Raw genomic sequence first — 23,523 nt, 5'->3', positions numbered from 1 at the left:
CAGGTGGGTGGTCCACACTCCCTCAACCCAGAGTTTCCCCCGTAGTGACCCAGTGAAGCGACACTTCACCCGGATTGATGCAGACTTTCCCTTATCTAAAAACCTTCGGAACAGAAGTATTTTGGATAAGGGATCATTTTGGATAACGGATCTGTCTTGTCACCTGTGTTCTGTTCAGGCTTCCCCAGAGCACATTCGGTCTGGAAAAGGTAGCAGACGTGCTCTGGGGAAGCCTGGACAAAGGACAAGACGTGATCTGGGACCTCGAGGAGAAGCTCGAACAATGGAGCGGGCAGCAGGGAGAAGCTGAAAAGTGGGCAGGGGAAGGATCTACTGCTACAGGAGAGGTCACACACCTCTTTCCTGACCCACCTCAGCCGGTGGTATCTCTTATCTGAAACTTGGATATGGAATACTCAACCTGTATTACACAGTGGTAAGCATACCATGGTTAATAGTACAGAAGGAAAGCATCTTCTGTATAGTTGAGGTCATAATGGCCTCCTTAGTAGGTGCTGGAATTGTGCAAGTTATGTGGACACAGGCAAAGATATCGGTGACTTATCTTCTGGCTCCTTGGGAAAAAATATGGCCTTCTGAAAGAGCCCTTTCCCGTTACCACACAGCAGGTGCAGCTTCTTAAATAAAACACTCAATGTCAGAACAGAGATGCGTTACGGAGGGTTTCTCTTACAATGAGTGTCAATGAGAATATCCCTTCGTAATACTTTATTAAATGGGGGTTCTTAACTCTACAGCAACCAGTAGAACAGCGCTGCGGAATATGATGGTGCTACATATAACCAATAATAATAACAGAATGGTCCAGTCAGCAGAGTCTTTCCAATAGTTGCTACAGTCCCAAAACTACGTCTCATAATAATAATCATTTAATACAGAATTCCCAAAATGTTTAATCTCGCCTGCATGTGCTTAGTTTGCTAACTATTCACAAAAGTACTATCTATAATTACATATAGTTCTACTGGTGACGTCACAAATTTAATAATGAATGTTTTAACTTTAAGTTACTGGCTCAGTTTTTTTTTGTATTAAACTTTCTCATGTGCAACCCCTTATCTGCCTCCCATAATAATGTTTATTCAGTAATGGATTATTTCAAGAGGTTTAACCTCATACCCCAATCATTGCCCCCCCCTCCCCCGGACTAAGATTCTTTTAACAAGCTCCAATTGTACTTTGTTCTTCATTTGTGAAACACAAGTGCTTAACCTACACTAAACCACTCTCGCACTGGCATGTCAAAACTTTTTCATTAAAATCCCTGCTGGCTTGTGCCAAATCGGTGAGCAGCTCGCTTGGCTGACATCCTAGACAGTCAGCTTTCTGGACCATTAATACAGTTTACGTGGAGTGAGTTGGATGGCGTGTTGGTTTTGGAAAGGGTAGTGGAAAAAGAGAGCTGTTGTTTTTTTGTTTTTTTTTAAGTGGGCCATAAGACTTTGGAATCATGTAACTTTGACGCGGTGATAAAATATATTAACGTCCCGTAGCTTTGCCTTGTCTGTGCTTCCCCCTGCCAGAAGACATTGTAGCTGATAGCTGTAGTGCATATCTAACTTGGGTTACACAATATATCCATAAATTAATGGCAGAAAGCAAACAGTGTGCGTAAGACAAGGTGTAAAGTGTTATAGATTTGTAAACATGTTGTAAAACACATTATAATCCTGTGATGTCACAGTATTTTGCAGTCACTATTACTTGACATTAGGTGCCAGAGAAACAGACTATATACTGACCCACCATCAGTTGGTACAAACAAATACTTATTATTTCTATTAGATTGTGTGCTATAGGCAGTAGAAATCTTGTCGTACGAAATCTCGTCACACAATTTTACCCACTTATTAGTGCTAACCAATTCTGCAGGGCCGTACAGTGGGTGGTCTCCATATAAACCTGTCCAGTGACTACTAGGAGTGGTGTGTTCTAGGCTCTCAGGCTTGCGATCGGGTGGTAGCCACTCTGTCTTAAAACTTGGGGCAGGCTGTTCAGGTCCCCTGGTGTGCTGTTGCTCAAAGGGTTGTTTGGAAAGATTAGAGAGCCTCCAGCCCAGTTAAACCATTGAGGTATATGTTGGATTGTAAGCTTGTTTGAACTGGGCTCTTTGTTTCTTTAGGTGAAAATTGTTATGTAGTATTTGTTACAGCCTGTTTACCCATTGTACAGCGCTACGGCATATGATGGCACTTTATAATTCAATAAAGAATAATAACCTGTCAGCACAGCCTCTATAGTAATATTAATAGGGACTCTGGCAGAGCAGCAGCCAATAACATCATATCCTTGTGCTTATCATAGAGGACAGCGGCTGGGACAATGCCCTGGGTCATTCCTAATGAACCCAAACCAAAATACATAATTGATTTAAAATCTACTCCCACTGGAAACAAGTTGACGAGGATGCTGTGTTTGGTTTACCCTATTCTACTGGTAGAGACTTGATCCATAATGTTCTGTATTTTTTTATATTTGAATATACATATTGATGGTATCTTTCTTTCTTTTATTTTTATCTTATCTCTTAAGGTTTGATATCTACCGGAAGGTTCCCAAAGATTTAACGCAACCTACTTACACTGGAGCCATAGGTAAGCCACTGACTCTCAAGTGTTTTCTTAAATGACGTTCTGTTTGTCGCAAGTTATCATTGAACAGTCATGGTCCAAATAGATCAGGCACTGAGTGTACATGAATTGTGAGCTTGTTCACCTTGGCAGGGAAGGGTATCATAGCAGTTTAAGCCCTTAAAGTTACACTGCGTTCTTTACACGGCATGCCCGTCAGTGCTGTGCTGCGACCGCAACCAGAATTGGAGGGCATGTAATCTTTTAAGCCAATAATTTTAAGCTTTTTGCTTTCCGAGGTTCTGGCAACATAATGGTATGACCCATGTCCAGCAAATTGGTTAAATTGAAGTTTAGCAGGAAATGAAGCACACTGTACCTAATACAACTAATTTAATTATATCAAAATTATGATTTCTGATATGTCTGGGTGTGGTAATGGAATGCTTCTCCGTATTTAATTTGACAAAATTAGCAGCCATGTGGGAGAAAATGTAATATTAGAGATTTTAAGATGACTTCAACTAGGTTCCGTTGTGTAGGTGCCAAATGTGTCATTTTCAGCATTTGAGTTTTGTATTACAATAAATCGGTTCTGTTTTCAGGGCAATTAAGGCTGGGGGCGCAGTGTTATTACCAAGTATACAGGTAGAGCTATTGGTGGTGGGGGGGTGGACCTGAAGTCTAAGTATTTAAAGGGGTTCCGTTGTGGCTTCTTGTTCCTCCTGTTGAATGTGCAGCCACTACACTGGCCAGCTGCCCCAACAATCTGTTGTATTCATCTCTAAATGCATTTACATAGCACTGATCCAAGGGAAAGACTTAATGCAAACATACACAGCATGGCTGATTTGTGTTAAACAAACAATACCAGAATGAAAGGGTTTTCTTATATATGTGTACAGTATTCTGCCAAATGCATTTTTCCTCCCCCAATTGGAACTCAACCTGTGTGACTTCAAACGCAAAAAACGGTAAGTCTGTCCAGGGTTCTGTATACACCAGTGAAGAGGACCAGGCCCTAAAAAAAGTGGGCAACATATGAACATTAAACAAATGTCTGACCTACGGTTGCTGTTGTGCACCACCTCGGTATCCGTGGCAGTTATATATAATTAGTCTGTGTTAAATCTGTAACTACATACTCTTTACACTTTATTCGTTTTAACCACATTGGCTGTTCTTAAATCCAAATGTCATTTGTAGGGGACCAAGGACCTTGGCAGCTGTGAGGACTGATACCCAGCGTGTGAGCCGTTGAAATGAGTAATCAGCTTTGCTAGGATTCTGAGCCGGGCGGAAGTCTTACTGTATCACCACATTAATGGCTTTAGTTTAACCCTTTCTTGTTGTGTTTCAGCCACGTATTACTGCTATTGGTGATTTAGAAAGGAATGATTGTATTCATGTATTGAAGTTGTAGAGTTTTGTAATTAAACCTTTTCAATGAAGGTGCAAGCTGGAATTGTCTCGCTGCAACAAACTATTATTTTCATAATCGATTAGTTGGCCGAACATTTTTTCGATTAATGGGATAAAAAAAAATTTAATAAACAAACAAGATGTTAAAAACAGCTGGAAAAAAAAAAAACTTTGAGAAAAATGCATTTCTTGTTTTTATTTCCCATTATGCACATCTGAGCCCAGGCTTGCCACTCTGCCTCCCAGATATGCCACTGTGCCCTCTGATATGCTTTATACCTCCAGATATACCACTCTGCCCCTGATATGCCTTATAACCCCCTATATGGCACTCTGCCCCCTTCCCCCCCGACTCACCCCCCACATGCTCCGGACTCGTTAGTGTCTAGTAGCGGCAGTCGGTGAACGGCTGCACAACCTCTGCTGGCTGGCACTTTCGCCGGAACTTCTATAACTGAGCACCGGAAGGTCATGTGACACCGGTGCTCCATCATAGAATCCCCAGTGGACCTGCCGGCAGTAGCGAAGGTTGTCTACGCGCATTGTGCAGACGTTCGTCGGCTGCCAGAGAGGAGGATCCAGGTCCCCTGCAGTGCTGCAGCAGCTCCTCCTCTCTGGCAGCCGGCAATAGCGGTGGCTGTCTGCGCACATCGCACAGAAGCTCACCGGCTGCCAAAGAGGAGGATCCAGGTCCCCTGCAGGGCTGCGGGGGAATCTGGATCAAGAGGAGGATCCAGTGTTATCTGACCTCTATTTGAGGTCGGATTATAAAACGCGAGAGGTATTTTTCAGAGCATTTGCTCTGAAAAAAACCCTCATCTTATTCGATAAAATCGATTCAACTAATTGATAATGAAATTAGTTGGCAACAATTTTCATTATCGATTATCATTGGTTAGTTGTTGCAGCCCTAATGCACTTGTGACAAAATGGAAGCTAAGCTTCCTACAGCAGGTGAAAGCAAGACAAAGTGTTAACTGTGGAAAGAGCAGATTTTGTGAGCTAAGCAACTTGTTTGTATTATGTAGTTTATTTTACTAGCTAAGAAAATCAGTATATGAGTCTCGGAGAATTGGTAGGTAAAACATAGCATCTGACCTGTTCTTTGGAAATACACATCTTTGTTTGATAAGCCAAAATGATGTCATACAGATCCCATGACCATCTCCCTTGGTTCTGCCAGTTTTATAAGAGGCAAACCTAACCATTTTGGCAAATCATGCTGTTGTGTCTCCAAAACAAAACTCGCCATGTATAGAGTGCATCAACAAACTAGTTTTTCATTTTATGTAATAAAACAAATGAATCCTCACAGTGAATAAAACGTTAGTTTTGAAGGTTACACTATGACACTGTATCCAATCTAGTGTTTCTTTTTTGAAAGTTTTTGGTGATTAATGTTCAAGAAAAAAACGTATTTCCCTTGTTGCATTCACATTGTATACCCCTACGGTTTCTTTTACCCCCATCGGGCATATCAAGTTAGAAAAGTTTAGATATGCAGAAAAAGAACAGTTAATCAGGAAAAGAGTGAGGGATATGTGTTGTTAAACACGTGGGACAATAGGCGATCTCAGCACAAGTATGTTGATCACTTTTTTTTTTTTTTTTTTTTTTTTTTTTTAATGTATATGTTTAAAAGTTTTTATCCAAGCAGTCAGGCAGTGTACAGCGGAAGTCGTATGTTGACCGCTGTACAGACCCTGTTTGTTATTAATACTATTTTATTTTTATTTTTTTTATTTTTTTTTGATGTTCAGTATGGTATTGACGTTTTTTTCCTTCTTTCTTTAGCTGGTGTAATTGCATGTCTGACTCAGTCCCACCTGCTATATCTAAGTTATGTTTGCTTTTAGGATGTGTAACCTTTCTCCCCCAGAACAGTCATATTCACATGATTTCTGCCTGTCATCGCAAGTTCTATGCACAGATTTATATTTTTTTATTTTTTTTATTTTTTATTCTTTGAATAATAACTTGTAGTGTTTTCTTATTTTCGTTATAGTTTCCATTTGCTGCTGCTTATTCATCACCTTCCTTTTCTTGTCTGAACTCACCGGATTTATTGCCAATGAGATGTGAGTATCTGATAGGCAAAGGCCAAAGACTAAGACATGTTCCGTATATAATGTATGTGTCACCACTGTATGGCAATGCTGCACTAAGGTACTTGGCCCCACCAATATTCTAACCATACGTTTCAAAACAACTATTACAGGATATTACAACAATTTAAGCCCTATATAAGATGATCTATAAATAAATGTAGTTTATTTTAGAGCAAACCTGTGATCTATATTCATCATGTGACAGCAATGATCATATTATCTATTAATGTTTTTTCCCCACTGAGAAAAAAGAAATTATATATAATTGTTTGTGTAAATTCATAAAAAATTAGCCTACGTGGATTTTTTTGTCAGCATTAGTGATGGGAACTGTAATAGAAATATAACACATGAAGTTGTTGGACTAACCATAGAGCTAGATTGCAATCCACTATTGGTTTCCCATACTAGAAATTAAAAAAAGGAACGGTCACATCTGAGATAAAACTATGATGTTTATTCCGTTCTTTTGAATGATCGCATAATTAAGGTCTTTATTTTTAGCTCTAATGTTCACCAAGAGAAAACAAATAGGATGTATTAGGAATCTAAATTTATGAAGAGATGCTGTGGAATGGGACATTTCACCTTTAACTGCTTAATGACCAATGACGTGCCTGGCATGAGTCAAGCTTAGAAAGCGATCTAAAAATGATCTTGAAATAGCAAAAAAAACCCACAAAAACACTGGACAAATAGTAGAAAGTATTTAGCAGGTTTTTTTTTACCATACATAGAGCATATGATCAAACAATGGTATCTGAAGAAAGCCCTTCTTGTTCTGAAAAAAACAATTTATACCTTGTGTGTACACTAAATTCAAATTACAGCTAAACACGAGTACCTCAAAAGTATTTAAAACACCCTTGGTCAGGAAGGGTACAAAAAGGAAAAAAAAAACAGCCCAGTCTTTAAGAGGTTAAATGGGATATGAAACCTTTTCCTGTTTTGTTGGCACTGCGTCCTAAGTGGATTCCACTTTATTGTTTCACTGTTTGCGTTATTTTATGAATCCAATGAACAAACCTTTAAAACTCCACTACTTGGACTGCTGGTCCGATGTTACTCACTCATCTGCTATGCACTTCTCCCGTTCTGAGCTCAGCGGCTTGTATCGGATATGTGTTTAAAACATCTCCAGTTTATCTGTAGTGCCTGAATCATTTTCGCCCAGGGCAGGTCAAGAGCCATGGCTTCTTAGCAACCATTTTAATACTCGGATACCTCAAAGATAAACTAATACAGTGGCGCATTTTTCATCTCTTAGTTGTCAATCCTCTCAGAATTTTTTAGTAAGGGGAAAAGCATTCTAATTAGGTTTGGCCTACTAACACAGCATGATCACCTAATACTCGAGGGCCCTGTCACCACCTGGGTGTCTACCTGATGGAAGAAGCTGGAGTTTTACTTTCTTTTTCTTTGAAAATATTCTTGCATTGTTTCTTGTTCAGGAGTATTAAAAAATAAGCGTCCTTAAATGCAATATGTTCATTCTGTCAACAATCATTTTTAGCAGTAATGTCTGCTTTTAGTAACTTTGCACCAGGGGTAGGCAAAGTATCCGACGAGGACGTTACATATTCATTGTGCGCTAGGCATTTAATCAAATTTCAGTCATATGTTTGTTGCTTATCCCTGTTTTGGACTCTGAGAACTTTTTACATTTGTATCATTCTATCGTAAAGTTCGACATTTGGAGCAGTCACGTGTTTTGGTTTCATATTGAATGTTTTAGAAACATTAACTTTACTATGTGAGTAACACCTAAAAAAACAAGTTAAGGGGCAACAATGTCTATAGTAAGGCTATAGATAAACTAGCCGTCGTTCTCTGCGGTTGTGACTGTTAATATGCAATATCCAGTGATATTACTAATACTGAATGTGTGGGGCAGAGGCTGTATTTCTTTTCTATTTGTTTTAGTAATTACGGAGTGGATAACAAGACTGAGACAGTTTCTGATAAGATTAGAAAAATCCCTTCTTTCATCAGGGATTCCATCTGTTGTAGGTCTGTAGGGTTACAACATTGCCAGAAAAAAAATATACAGATATCATTAGCCCTTTTTTATTGCATTATTATTGGCCCCAAGTTACATAATGTCCTGTGGCCAAAAGCCCAGTTGGGTGCACCATGCGTCTACATTTATGGTGTGGCCATCAGCCTATTTATGGGCAAAAATACATTACACCCATCATGCGCTTTAATGGCTGAGAGGTCCCTTTAAATTTCCTTTGGCCGCCTTAGCTATTATCTATGCATGAGATGTGTTCAGCTTTTACAATTTGTAGCACATGATATACTTACGGCGCTTCAGCTGCAAACCTTATTTTAAACCCTGTGCACATGCTTGGAAAGCGCTCCAACTGATCTTGACGGACCATAGAGGAAGGTAGCTACAGCTGCAGCGTGCTTCCTTGGTAGGGCTTTCGGGGGCAGTAAACTTCCTCTTCAATTGACTCGTTTCCCATTGGAAAGAGAATTAAAGTCATTAAGCAGCAGCCCGGTCACAAAGCTAGTGTCCTAAAGAGACTTTGAGTGTGGTCAAGTTATCCGCTTTTTAATATCGTTACAAAGGGTATATAGTTTGGAGCATTAACTATTGTGTATGTAGTGTATGTTAACCTTGCTTGCTTGTTCTGCAGCTAAATCTTTATTTTAGTGCATATATTGTTTATAGAAAGTCTTATACAGGGACTAATAAACTTACGATAAACATACACTAGCTAATGTCCTTCTTTGAACAAGGCCTGTCTTACTTTTTGTCACTCACCCAGAAGAAGGGAAGCTCTGGGTAGCCTACCCTGGGAAGTTCCCAGGTATGGGTATGTTTTGATGACCCATTGTAGAATATGATGGCTCCAAATCAATTAGTGATAATAATGTACGTGTTGTAAAAATGACGGCCAGCACGGGTGGAGGGTTACGGGGAGTGGAACACATCGAGATGTAGGTCTGCAGTCCATCACTGCACCAATCGCCACTTTGTGTCTGTGAGGCTGTGACATCATCATCATCGTGTGTGGCCAGAGAAGTAAAATTTTAATTTTTGTCCCAGGCACCATAATTCTTATACTTTCTGCTCTGTAAAACAATATATTGTGAGTGACATCACTGATTTGCAGATAGGATCAAGAATGCTGCAGTCCTTGCAGGTCGGGTTCTTTGTGGCTTTCCTGTCTGATGGCATTCCTCTCTGAAAAATGTGGTGCTTAAATAAGGAGGAGTCAGATACAGTCTTAGGGGCTTATTCACTAAACCGTGAATTAAATGTGATTTGAGATGAGGCATTTCATTTCACCAGGTTCTTGATGTGTTAAGTGACAAAGGGTTGCATTTTTTCCTGTAACAAGAGCCAAGTTCCTCTTCACAATTATTCATTTTTAATATAGATTAAGGGTTTTAACTCGCCCAAGGAAACTCTTCTCGCTAAAGGATCCGTTGTACTCTATTGTATGATCATCATTTAACCCTTAATAGATCTGCCATTTTATGATTTCTTCTAAAGGCTTAATGACAATTTCATATTCCCAGGAAAAAAAATGACAAAGAATAACCTTTTAATAGGATTGATTATTTGGGCATTCTACAATACAATTCATGATGTTTCCAACACAATTAATTAACATAGTGTTAAGATCAGCAGAGTAGGAGGAACAGCATTTTGTAAATCTAAATGCGAAGTGGTCCCAGATACACCAAATATAGTAGCCAGTTTCTGTCTTCTGCAATAGTATATCTGAATTACCATATCTGAATGTAATACAGGCTAAACTCTTTTCAGATATTATCTAAGTATGTAAAATATGATTTTTGTAGTAGTACAACTAATACATGTTTAGGTTGTGCTGCTAGCTATGCGGTGGAACTTTTGATGACTAATTTGCAAATTGAATCCACTCCTTTATCCTATAATCAAGTGGATGGTATATAGTATCGTTATGTATATATTAAAACGGTCTACCTGGCTCCAACAACAGGGAGACGCAACTAGATGATGGCAGAACCATAGAAAACATGTGACGTATACTCCTAAACTATATGGGTTGCTTTTTTAGTAGACATCATTACATAGTTATTATACAAAATGAGCTAAGTGACATGGGACTGGAAAGTTGGCATCTCCATTTCATATATGAGAGATTTACTTAATGATTAATTACATATTACCAAACATTAATATAAATGTTTTATTTTCTTCTTCTTATATGGAGGCCTTGTAAAAAAAAAATTAAAAATAAATAAATAAAAATGTAAGACAACTATTCTGTTGTGTCTTATTTAGTACATTGTTGTTTTCACTTTCTTTTCAGGCCATATTTTTTCCCCTTTATTCCATTAGGCTACTAATTAAAATTTAATTTAGTTTGTCACCTATGTGATCGCTTTGCTGGGAGCCCAGTAGTACTAATTTTGTTAAATGCATGCCTGTTATGGATACATCAGTCGAACCAGGGAGGTAACCTTTCGGAGTATTTTAATGAACCCTGTGGTTTGTTAACTGAGTAATATTTAATAAATTAATTATATGTCTACAGACAGTCGAAAAGAACAGTAAAAAGTGCTGTAGATGTTGTAGAACCATGACGATGCCTGTTAAAATTCCCACTCATCTGGCTGCATTACAATAATGTTACCATCATGATCACAAATGCTTGGCATGTGTGACCTGTTTTGTGATTGTACATCGCATACCTCTACAGCTGATATTCACACGCTCTATAAATATTTATGTGTGCTCTTGTTTTAGTTAGGCACATTACATTCAAGAGTGTGTTTCTTAATGAGACCACTTACATTATGTCTTGGAATATTCCACCGTTACACTAGGAGAAACATATTCTTATATTTAAGGTTAGTTCTATATGATAATTAATCTCTGATATCTGTTTTTACCCTTAAACCTTCTGTATTTTGATTTTATATCCTTCACTAGAAAACAAAAAAAGCTCAGTTATGTGAAATAAAATACAAGAAGTAAAATACATACTTCAGGAGATGTCAGCATGCATTTTGACACACTTATTTGCAAAGTAGAGGAAAATGGATCCAGATGACATCAAGGAGATGTGGGCTGTGACTCCCCATATAGACTGCCAGTCTCCTACTGAACCAAGCATACCTGAGATCCCCAGGTTTGGTCACTGGATGGGGTAGTGGTGTTTGCTCTTCTCGCTTCCTAATCAGTCCCACCTGCATCCCACCCCATGCTCCATGTGTTTCATCACCAGTACCCACTGGAGCAACAAGTCCTACCTTCTCCTGCCTGGTACTACCACAGACTTTTCCTATGAGGAGAAGAAGTGGCGGTCTTACTGAGGAAGGGCATTTCATGGGCAAAATGTGCCGTAACTTGTAAAGGATTCCTTTACTTCTATCCATGAGGGTAATCCTGAAGAAAGTCATTATGCTAGTGCTGGATAGCATTAGTCCAGTCCATATTGAATAGAATTAATAACATAACGTGTACTATGTAAAAAAGAAAATAAGGAAAGATTTAATCGTCTGAGAGTGGTGTGCGTTTCTAGGAAATGAAAACTAAAAGAGAATTCAATAAAAAAAAATTATCTCCCAGGCAGGGAGAGACCGAGACAATGTGGTCCGGGTGCTTTTCTGTATGAAAGTTGAAGTAGTAGCATATCCTCTTGACCAATGTGTGCAAAAAAATATGTGGCTTTGTATATTTATAATTTGGTTTTTCTAATAAGTAAGATAACGAGCTCTTTGTTTATCCAAAATGAAACCGCATATTTTTAAAGCTTACTTTCCCTTACATTGTACTACACAAAACCAATGACTAAAGTGTTCACGCTAGAACATTTTTATACAGTTGCTGTGCATTTGATGACAAATATCCCCTCGGGGGCTATATGTAAAGCTGAAGTGAAACTGCGTGAGAGTAACTTTTGTGTGGCATACATACTGAAACGGACACTTGTACATGGAGGGAGATAATAAACCATTCTGTATGCTGTCTACTTCTAAATGAAATGACTTATTAGCTTGAATATAAGTTGAAAGTCCCCTGGCTTCCCCTGTTGAGTGCTCTGTTAAGCAGCATGGCTGAACTCACTGGGCCACTAAGCCCGGACACCATTGTTCATGAAAAGGCTAGTGGGATTCATTGTTGCTTGTGGAGTATTTAGTCAAATGTTCTTCACAAAGAGTGTTGCTGCTTACTCCATGGGTAATTGCAGGGCTGGACTGGCGATGATGAGGCAGCCCTGGCACTTTAAAGCCAGTGGCTGATGGCTGGATATGCGTGGCAGCACGCTAGATTTATTTTATTTATTTTTTTTATGCTCGCGTGGCCGGCCATATCCAGCTGGTGGTCACACGCAGCTGCACCTGGTCTGAGTGTGGGATGCTGTCGGCCAGCCGCCCTCTAGGCTTTTGCCCTCCGTGCCAGACGGCTGGTCCGGGCCTGGTGAATTGGTAAATAACCAACCTGTGAGGTTGTCTTTGGGGGTTATTCACTAAAGTGAGCTTTGCAAAAGTTGTGGATTTAACTCCACCAATTTACTGTTCATTATGAAGGACCAATACTGACAAGTTTCTCCAGCAAGAGGAGCTGAGGTGGCCCTGCATAATGCACAATTAATGCACAAATAATTCAGTGTGTGCAACTAAACGTTACACATGCCAGTCAATATCTTCCTGTATCGGAATCTCACTGGGGATAGCCCATATTTAATAATGAAGTCAAGGAGTTAAAACCACAACTATTGTGCAAACTCTTCCTTTTGTAAATGGACCTCTTTGTGTCGGTATGTATGTGGTAGACCAGATCTAATTTTTCACATTGCCTTGATTACATCGTCGGGAATATGCCACTCATTATGAGAAATGCAGGGGCGGGTGCCGTACTTGGCACAGAGCCGCCAGTTTCTGTTGTGTGAACTCATCCCAAACTTTCTGTTACTATGTTTATTGTGACTTATCGTTTCCCAAATCAGCTTGCCTCGTACAGCTAATAATGAGTGTAATGCCGCGTCAATACAACATGCCGTTCTGACGTACGTTGGTCTTGTCATGAAACTGTGCTCTGTTATTTGAAAGGTAATTGTGTAGTGACCCAGATCCACGGCCAATAATTAAAACCTGTATTCATACCCATAATAACCCTTCAGCATAGATAAGAGTATGAATCAAATATTACAGGTTTTCAGGACTTATATAAGAGCTGTTATAACATTCTACACTGGCAGACAAGTAACTAGTATTTAAAGATTATTTCAGGGAATGTTAAGTACTGAATAAAGGCTGAAGTCATTGGCAATTACCGTACATTTGATAGAATGAGGATAAGAGTGTTTAGGTGATACCATTTTATTATTCCATCATGGACAAAGATGTAGTCGCATAAGCTTTTGGGGGCGTAGAGAAAATAGAAATAAATACATTTTTTAAAAATTTGTATGTGTCAAAAATGTTTGTTTCCGGTCTGTGAAGCCGGTGTCCGGTCGTATTATTTCATTTATTTTTTTGAAATCGTGGAATGTTTGCCTTTATGAATACAAATTCAATCACAATGAGGGAAATGGAAGACGAAGCACTTTAAATGGACTCTGAGCTGAGCATTGCAGGGTGTATAATATGTGATGGCCTAAAAAAAATACAGCTTGGTACGCCATAGAGGCATTTGGTTGAAAGGTTGGTTAATGGGACTACTCCTTCTTGAAGGTGTTCTATTCTCTATTCTCTATCCTCTATTCTGAGGTGACTGAAAATGACTGCTGAGGGAGTGGTTAAACAGTAGTTAGTGAAAAGTATAATAGATGCTGTTGGAAGAATGATTCCATTTTGTAACTCCTGAGCCCTCATCAAAGGTTTGGTTTCTATCGTTTCTATAGTTATTTAGTTGGTACAGATTATGCATTGACTCTCCATCCTTTTAGTTAGACGAGCCTTATACAGGGACATATCCAGGCCTAAGCCCAGAGTGGTAGGTCTGATTTGGGAGGTAGTCTCCTGTCTATAAAACTGGGGAGAAGATCACCCTATTGGGTAATCAAGCCCACCATGTCCCACTGCCCAATGTGCTGGTTACAGGGGAGATCTTTCTCCACAACCGGCCTATTTATGCTGTGGGCTTAGCACAGGCGCCAAAGACTCCATTAAAAGGTGCCAGGATGTGATGTTGATGCTTTGATCATGAATTTGCAAGCCTTTTTATTTTTTGAATATGACGTGTCCTCAAGTGCTGTAGTGTGTATTAGTCTTACAGAGTTGTGTTTATTGATCACCGTATTCACGCCTATGACATTCGTAACATAAAGCAGGATGTATGCTAATATGTTGTGTTAAATGGCTCTGATCATCAATAGTGGTTATATAGCTTCATCTCATTAACAGCCATCTGCCTAGAAGACAAAAAGGGTAGAACTCTTTTGCATAACTACCAAAACAATTAACATATTATGTGACATGAATACTCCATGTACATTAAAATGTACCCTCTCTAGGCGGCCAGAAATCATAATTTAGAGACATTAGCGGTTCAACTTTTAAGGCAGATAGGGGACTCTGTTAATTTGTGACCCTGGTTTGACTGTTCTTTCCTGATTGGCTGAACCACTCTGCCTCCAGAAATGCCTTTTACCCCCATATGCCACTCTGCCTCCAGAAATGATTTATACCCCCTATATGCCACTCTGGCATATAGGGGGTTAAAAGGCATTTCTGGAGGCAGAGTGGCAAAAAGGGGGTTAAATGGCATATCATGGGGCATTCCCGGGGAATATAGGGGGGTTAAAAAACCTTGTTTTATAATCGAGCAAATACGGTAATATACATATCTGTATATAACACATAGCTGACTTTACTTTAAAGGAACAATTCCAAATAAATTATGTTTCTTAAAAAAAAAAAAAAAAAAAAAAAAAAACCCACACTCATTCTAGTTTTTTATTTATGTTTGTAAATGTATTTGCGGCTTTGGTGAACATCAGTTTCATAGACGCCCTACAGAACTGGAATGCAATCTCCTCGCAATATACTGTTTAATTCTAGGTTTAGAAGAAATGCACGTTCTGTACTCCTAGTATCGCATTTGCGTCGGTACTTTGCAGGCTGTATTATTTATTTTAACACCCGTGCGGCATTCAAAAAGAATGTTACACACATGAAGTAATACAGCAAAGTGGAATAATAGTAAATACTTAGCATTTGGAATGTGTCTCCTCCCTTTTTTTTATTGAATGGTGCTTTCTCTCTCGTTTAATCCGTTTCAATGAGATTTCCTCTCCCTGACCTACTTTTCCTCCTCTTTATTCACTTTGTGAGTAAGAACAGGACCACACCCTTTGCACCCACCCAAATATTCCTGTTCGGTAACGGCGAAGCACATTTCATCCAGCGTGCTGCCAGGTTACATAATTGTTTTTATTAAGTTCTCTTATTAAATCGGCCTCTATTTACTTTGGCTTGCCAAGAGAAATTAATGCGGTAGATTTCCACTTCAAAAAAACAATTCACTTAGAACTGGTTTAAGTGTAGAAGAAGTGAATCTTTGATTTAAGTGCTGCGTCCTCCAAGTATGCGTATGAAGATTGTTATCGCCACATTTCAACAGTTTTAGTGCTGGTGTTTGGATAGAACGCCGCGCTCCACCAGTTTATACGGGGACATTCAGTAGTGCTTTCAAGTGGATTAGCCACCTAAAAACTGTTGCATCCCAGAACGCACCTCTACTTCTCTTTCTGGCTGGTTGCTCACATCTTGTTGTTGGTTGAGAAAATAGGCAGCACAAAGAGGACCAAAAATGCCCAACGTTCAATGAGTTTCATAACATCTGGGTCTAAATCAGCCTGAGTCCAGCATAGTAGACACTAGCTCGTTGACTAAAGAAAATCACAATGCTATATATCTTGAGAGGAGCTGATTTCATTGATCCTTTATCGGTGCGATTTAAAAATGTTTTGTAATAATTACATTCTTAAATGTGATCACTTATTGCAAATCATGTAATCAGAGTTTGTATATATTTTAAATGTCTAATATACTCTATGGGATCCATCTTACTTCATGTCCTCTGTTTCAGTGTTAATGAGCTCTACGTCGATGACCCTGACAAAGACAGTGGCGGTAAAATCGAAGTGGGCCTAAATGTCAGCTTGCCCAATCTGAACTGTGAAGGTAAGTGTATGAGAGAGTTGGGGATCCCGCTACTTAGGACGTAGATGGCTACTGTGGTATGACCTTAAAGGCGTCATAGAACCAAAAGGCACAGAAGCTAGGAAATTGAAAGTCTTGATGGACCATTGCCATTCTCCGCTTGTAAGAATGCGGACAGAGGGTCCTACCTGCTCTCGATAATACAATCAATCCGTTCCAGGCATTTGTGATTTTTGTTTTGTGAACCGTCGTTCACGCCCCCATAAGTGAGCACACAGTAGAAGTCCTGTGCTTCCAAGGCCCTGTGCCCCATAGGACACACAATTTTTGCTTGCCAGCATTGTAAGGTTATTGCTGCATCACTGTGAGATTATTCTTGGATGTATTTTTATCAGTATTCACTTTTCTTTCTTCCCTGTGTTTTTTCAGTGGTGGGGCTGGATATTCAGGATGAAATGGGAAGACACGAAGTTGGTCACATTGATAATTCTATGAAAATTCCTCTCAACAATGGCAATGGCTGTCGGTTTGAAGGACGCTTCACTATAAACAAGGTACGAAAAAACACATTTCTTCTCTCTCTCATCTCTCTTTTTCTCCCTCTCCCTCTCCCTAAGCAGTCCTTGAAAGCTCCACAACATGTACTGTTGATATCGGGCTATACTCAAGATATATGTATATAATAAACATATGCTTTATTTTCCCAATTCAAAAAAAGTAATCCCAAGATTACAATCAAATTATATAATATTCTGGCGTATTCCTGATCTGTTTGACAGTCCACACACAGCGCACCACACAATGGACACGTTTCATGTTTGTTAGTACAGCCCACATTGTTATGAAGTATGAACACGGTAATACAATTAAATTACTCTGTATTTATGCCTCGTGTACACATCCCCACAAGAGTTTGTTCTGCATCTCTGAGATAGCCCCGCTGCTTGGAATTCTTGGCATAACTGCATTCTATTCGAGGTGCCATCAATGTGAGATGAAATCCAGTTAAGTGAGGGAGTACACGTTATCGATATATGAAATGAGTCTAACTCGGTTACGTGAAGGCCTATGGCATAATATGGGTGGGGCACACACAATTGCACCGTAGAACTATTGTTGACATCATAATTTGGAATTGTGTTTCAATAGAAACCCAACACTGTGCATTTATAAAATAATTCAAAATACATATGCAGTATAATTATATAGCAAAGCAACTTTATTGTCTCTACCAGTCAGAGCCTTTCCGTTTGATTCTTGCATATGATAGCTGGATGGTCTCTTTCTGCATAATCCCTCCATATTAGCTTCCGTGCAGGAGATATATTTACGGCCAGGCAGCTCCAGCACATGTGCTGTTCAGACCCCGGCTCCCTAGTGTAGAAACCCCCCATTGATTTTAGGTGGGAGTGCTTTCCTGCCAGAGATTGGCTGATTCAAGTAGCCAATTATTGCCAAGAATCGTCTTGCAATTAGTGCCAAGACTGCATCTTTTAGGTACTTTACTTTTTCTTAAATCTGTTTTGTGTACGGACCCGGCTGGATGTTGAAGCACGTGGTTTGACTCCGTGCATCTAATAGATTCCTTGTACACAATAATGTGGCTTTACGAGTCTGCTCTTCTGACTATTTCTCTACATTAATGTGAAGACGTAGTTTCTCTTTAAAACACGACCCTCCGCCGCCTCATCTTCGCTGATGAGTGCATAATTCCGAGGAAGTGCTCTTTAACACACGCTGGTTGTTTGCAGAATAGCTGCGTGACATAGGTATTATGCAGGACCTGGGTTGCCATGGAAACCAGAATCCCAAGGTCGAAATCTGCTTTCTGAACTGAAAACCTGTTGGTGTGAAAAATGCTGATGTTGCTTTTTCCATTCGTATTCTTTAATTGAAAACTAACCATTTTAATTTACTCGCTCTTACGTCATGGGAAGAAAAAAAACTGATTTGAAGCCGCTTGTGTTCTGAGCTGAGATTTTACTTTGAAATTGCGGTTCAGGTTAATGTTTGTGCGTGTTGCCCCATCTACCCACCACTGCTGGACGTGGGCATTTAACCATTCCCATGCTGGTGGCATGCGGTGCATTGACCCATTATACGCCGCACACCACTTTGACACGCGAGTAGCCCTAGTCAGCTGGTGTTGTTTAACCTTTTCTGTTAACCCCGTCTGTCTTGGCTTTCATTTTCTCAGGTCCCTGGAAATTTCCACGTATCTACACACAGTGCCACAGCGCAGCCACAGAATCCAGACATGAGCCACTTTATTCATAAGCTGTCTTTTGGTGACGTCTTACAGGTGAGTGTTTATAACCTCAACAAAATGCAAATTGTCCATAACTCACACAAGTGTTGGTAACACGCATAACAACAAGGAATGGCAGATAAGAACCATTCAGCTTATCTAGTCTGCCTGCTTGTCCTGCTATCAAAAGCCTCTTTCATGTTTGATGAGATGTCCACCACTGTGCCTACCTGCCGTGCTCGTTCTGTGATGCAAAGGTAGGCACCGTTATAATGTCACCATCGCAATAAATGCTTTGTCTATTTGGAACAGCACCTTTCATAGTCAAGCTCATTATGGTTCGTCTGACACATTTCAATTCTATTTATTTCTGAGGGTTAGTTTTCTTAGAACAGCTACATATACCCCATCCTCTGGTCCTTGAATCTCCCAGCCACTTGGGAGCTAGCCAGCGAGCCTCATGTAGATATATATATGGCTAGTGGTAAGTGTTTTGGGGGGTCTAATAAGACTTACCTTTGTGTACATACTTTTATGTGTAGGTACACCTAATCTGACATTGAGGTATATCTTGGCTTGGTGTCAACATAGTTTGTGGCAAAAAGACCTTGGCCGCTACACAGTTCAGTGCGTTTGAATAACAATGTTGATAGCTGATTTTTATCGACGCAGAACACTGCTCTTTATTCCAGGCATCTCCTTTGTTGGCTTTTTTTCTGCTTGTACGTTTGCTGTAATCAATGTGAACAAACCCTTGTGTGTTTGTGGTCCTGCCGTGATCCCGGCTGCATTATCTCATCACATCACATCACTCTTCTTACTTTATCCTTTCTGGTTATATAACAATTGCAAGGAGTGGTTCTGGTTAACTAGAACAAGCGGTCATTGTATTGAAGCTGGCGCGGTACCAGGGAGGTGAGATAGGAGAGGGACATGTGCTATAAGAACATACGTCATGCGCTGCCATTGTGTATCAGCCAGCGTTCTACCCATTGTATCTGTCCTGTTTACTTAGCTATGGGCGTCCCCTGCAGGCATATTACAGTGAATTACTGAACCCATATCGTTTCATACATTTGCTTTACAAGTTTTGAAATATATTTGTATTGCTGTATACCTTTTTGTATAATTAAGTTTTATTGCTGATAACTTTATTTAGTATGTGTGTCGTTCCTAATGAGAATTACGTTTGTGTTTGACCTTAACATCAAAACCAGGTTTGACCATGTTTTAGTGGATTTTCCACTTTTTCTTTTTATATTCAGATTGAGAGCATGGTGATCATGTGTGACTTTGTTTCCTCTACTCTGTGTGTGTTCACAATCATGTCTTATTTCAGGTTGAGAACATACACGGGGCTTTCAATGCCTTGGGAGGAGCCGATAAATTGGCTTCAAATGGTACGTAGAGTTTGAGATTCTTTTACCTTTTTGTACTTATATGTTGCTGACATGAAGAGCTGGCTTCTGAATGCTAAAAAAGAGGAAAGAGGGACACCAGCCATCATATGCAGTTTAATGCTGCTTGGTCGCTTTAAGTTTGTTGTCCCCTGAAGAACCCCCCCATGTGGATTTGCCCTTTTCCACACCCTCCAACTAAACGCCGTGCAGTAGATGTGTTTGGAACATCTCCATACACTTGATTTACTCTCCTCCGGTCCAGCAGTCCGCTGAATCCTGCACACTGTACGATGTTGGAGATTAAACTGCTGGTTTGCCACTCCTGTGCAGTCACCTTTCTAATAGAATGTCACCAAATGGCTTAAAGGAAAAGCAAACCCCAGGCCGGCATTATATCCAGTGCTGCCATGCGTGATCTGACGTCAGGTGTCCCCGGTTAAAGTAGACGTCAGGTTACCGTGTACACTATATAGAGAGTCCGTATGGTATATCCTGTATTTAACGCTAAAGCTGATGTTACTTCTAATGGCGTAATAATGGAGTTATTCTTTGCTAAATTTCCTTTTACCTCTTTTTCCAGGGCTGGCGTCCCATGATTATATCCTAAAGATAGTGCCAACAGTATATGAAGATCTCAAAGGCAAGCAGAGGTTTTCATATCAATACACAGTAGCTAGTAAGGTGAGTACGTCTCCGTCTTGTCATATGTGAAGGATGAAATGGATAGCCATCGCAGGACAATGGCTGGCAAATAGTAAGCCTTATCCTTAAAACGCATTAACGCCAGCGGACAGGGAAGAATGACAAGACCTTAATGAAATCAAAACGTTCCTTCTGAGTTACATAGTCACCAGACACTAAAGAAAGCCTCTTTTGTTCAGCGTATTAAATAGTCATACAGTGAGTTTGATGCTATTATTTTCCTCCGATTTTAAGAGAGCTGAGATTATTAGCTTCTCTGAATAAAATTGAGCCTGTCTGATCCACCAAATGTCAATATTCGATTGTATGGTAATGAAAATGATAATTTTTCAGTTCTATTTCCAGTGGTTTGTATTTTACTAAAGGGTTGTTTTTTATCATTTAGGAATACGTTGCATACAGCCACACGGGCCGAATTATCCCTGCCATCTGGTTCCGTTATGATCTAAGCCCAATCACAGTGAAATACACAGAGAGGCGGCAGCCGATGTATAGGTTTATAACTACGGTACGTAGGCTTTTAGGAAACATTTATAATATCAATCAATACATTTAATTTGTTTTTAATTTGGTTTTAATTTTACGTTGTCGTTTTGCACCGCAATATTTGTAAATATACAGCTGTAACCCTGTACCCAAACTGACCCCAACAGTAGCTACTTTACAGTAGCAAACTCATGCATGAGCTGGCATAATACTACCATAGTCCTTAGTAAATGGCCTCAGCTTTAGAGCTGCAAGCCGGTAGAAAATTAATGCTTTTGAATGTCGCAGGCAAAAGTAATATACCCCACAGGCATGGGCATAACCAAAAACATTTTATATCAGAGAAAAACTGGTCTATATAAATGTTCCCCTTGCCAGACTTCTTTTGCTCCATTCATTTTCCAAGTTATGTAGAGAGAGATGTTGGGGGTCTTCCTCCATCTCCCCAACAAGTCACAAGGTTCCATTTCAGGACCGGTGGCCATCAGTAATGTCATAGTCTACAGACTTTCAGTGGTGTACGGTGGGCTTGTCTCCAGGAGTTATCTGCCTTGCTACATTTCTTTATTTTCATTAATAAAAGTAATCAAGGGGCTTATATTTCAATGTGTGCTCCATTATCTCATTTTGTTTGAGTCTTACCCTTTTAAAAGTGTTTTTTTTTCTCAGTATCCTAATAAACAAATGCTGAATTGGTACCACCCAACGTTTCAGCGAGAGCCATACTTCAGCAATGCTGGGGGAGTTATTTTCTCACTGTGACAATATTTTTATTTTAAGCGTATGAGCATAGCATTTTGGGTCCATAAAAACTCTGTTTGGGACAGATCCCAGTAATGTTATTTCAGGAATTAAAGGTTCCTGTAATTGCGTCATGGAGCACTGTTCCCAAAATAGGACCTTTTATGATTTCAGCTCCCATGCCATGCCAGCTAATAAAAAAATGAACCCAGCGAGTAAAAATAAAACTTTAGAAGAAAGATGTTTATTTTATCCTATTTTTATTATTTTTCCGATGATCTGGTATTCTAAAGTAGTGAATACAAAATACAGTGTGTTTTTCTTCCCGAAACTTTGCTCTTTGTCTGAATTTATCTAAACCGATTACTTGGTAGCCCTAAATGTGGTGCAAACAATAGTACAACGGACATAGATATTGTCTTTAGTATATGTTTTTATTCGACATGTTCATTCAGTTGGTCATTTAAAATGCTTCCATCATCCATTCTTGAGTTCCATGCTATTTTGTGAAAACCAATTGTTTGACAGAAGAGGAAAGGTTTCTGGGTGAGTGCAGGCTGTATCTCTCGTCTGTAGTGGTTCGTTTTGGCGCGGCTCCCTGCTTTTACTCCTTCTGCTTTCCATGCAAGCATCTTATCTTTGTGTTTGGATATTTCAAAGTCACAATCACGGTGGGGTTTAGTACACGCTCTGTTTTTTCTTCCTGTCAGCCCTTCCCTAACCATGATCGTATAATCCCCATCTGCCAATGATCTACTTTGTTACTAAACTATTCAGAGAGAGGACACCGCTGGTGCCCCAAACAGATGGTGTCTGGGTTAATAAGGATGGAGAAGCACCTGCTGTTCCGGCTGCTGCCTCATTCATAACATCGTCTTGCGTCCACGAGGCAGGCAGCATATCTATTCACGTAATTAATTCACCCATCTTCCCCATTTAAAGAGGCGAACGACAGGCACGGGAAAGACTGGGAAAAGAAAAGAGGGTAAAGGGACTCCTTTTATATACAGGAATACAAAAAGCTTTTGTAAATCCTTGTTAAAATGGAAGGAAGAACAAAAGCAAAGCACGTACAAAAATGGGAAGTTTCCCAGGGCCGGTTAGACGGCTGCTTCCAGGCAAGAGGGAGGTAACTGGCTCCTTCAAATTCAAAAAGGCACCACGGGGCACAGGGCGGATGATGCCCAGTTGCCAATCCTGCCTATAGTATTAACTGTAGTAAGTGGGGGCAGGTCTCGGACAGCCTGAGCTGGGAGAATCCTTTGTATGTATCTCAAGGTCATTCTTTACATGTGGAGCGTGGAGATTATTGTGAAATACGCAACATATATTCCAAAAGTATTTCATTAAAAAAAGCATTAGAAACGTGCCATTTCAATCCATTTGCTCTCTTTTTCTTAAATGTTCAGACCTCTTTTTGAATGTTTTTTTTCTAATTCACTTATGAGGCTGTTTCCTACATCTGAAAAATATTACTTCTTGGGAGACTTAAACCATCTGTGTTCTTAATTTTAGCTTACTTGTTAATTTTCGGAAAGCAACAAAACATTGTACAATAAATTATCCACAACCACAAGTGAGATGAGTGGCAGTGGCTTTATTTTCCAAGCTTGTGGTCATTAATAGTTTACAACCTGGTTAAGAATGGGTGTCTGAAGTGTAGAGGAGATAATACAGCCTTAGCAATGACACATAAGTCCATATGTACT

The 23,523-nt window shown here is 39.7% G+C and overlaps 1 protein-coding gene across 1 annotated transcript in view; it reads left to right on the top strand.

The window, feature by feature from the left end:
- ERGIC1 (endoplasmic reticulum-golgi intermediate compartment 1) overlaps positions 1 to 23,523 on the top strand; it is a 44,514-nt gene that overhangs the window by 14,843 nt on the left and 6,148 nt on the right. The window contains exons 2-9 of the mRNA XM_053464179.1: positions 2,554 to 2,615; positions 6,019 to 6,091; positions 16,164 to 16,258; positions 16,667 to 16,791; positions 18,435 to 18,539; positions 19,825 to 19,885; positions 20,466 to 20,566; positions 20,973 to 21,095. Coding sequence (XP_053320154.1) covers positions 2,554 to 2,615; positions 6,019 to 6,091; positions 16,164 to 16,258; positions 16,667 to 16,791; positions 18,435 to 18,539; positions 19,825 to 19,885; positions 20,466 to 20,566; positions 20,973 to 21,095 — 745 coding nt within the window. The remainder of the gene's footprint in view (positions 1 to 2,553; positions 2,616 to 6,018; positions 6,092 to 16,163; positions 16,259 to 16,666; positions 16,792 to 18,434; positions 18,540 to 19,824; positions 19,886 to 20,465; positions 20,567 to 20,972; positions 21,096 to 23,523) is intronic.

The sequence above is a fragment of the Spea bombifrons genome, chromosome 4 (assembly GCF_027358695.1).
Source record: "Spea bombifrons isolate aSpeBom1 chromosome 4, aSpeBom1.2.pri, whole genome shotgun sequence".
Lineage (NCBI taxonomy): Eukaryota > Metazoa > Chordata > Amphibia > Anura > Pelobatidae > Spea > Spea bombifrons.
Note: the sequence above shows the minus strand (reverse complement) of the source record. Positions and strands in the feature narration are given on the sequence as shown.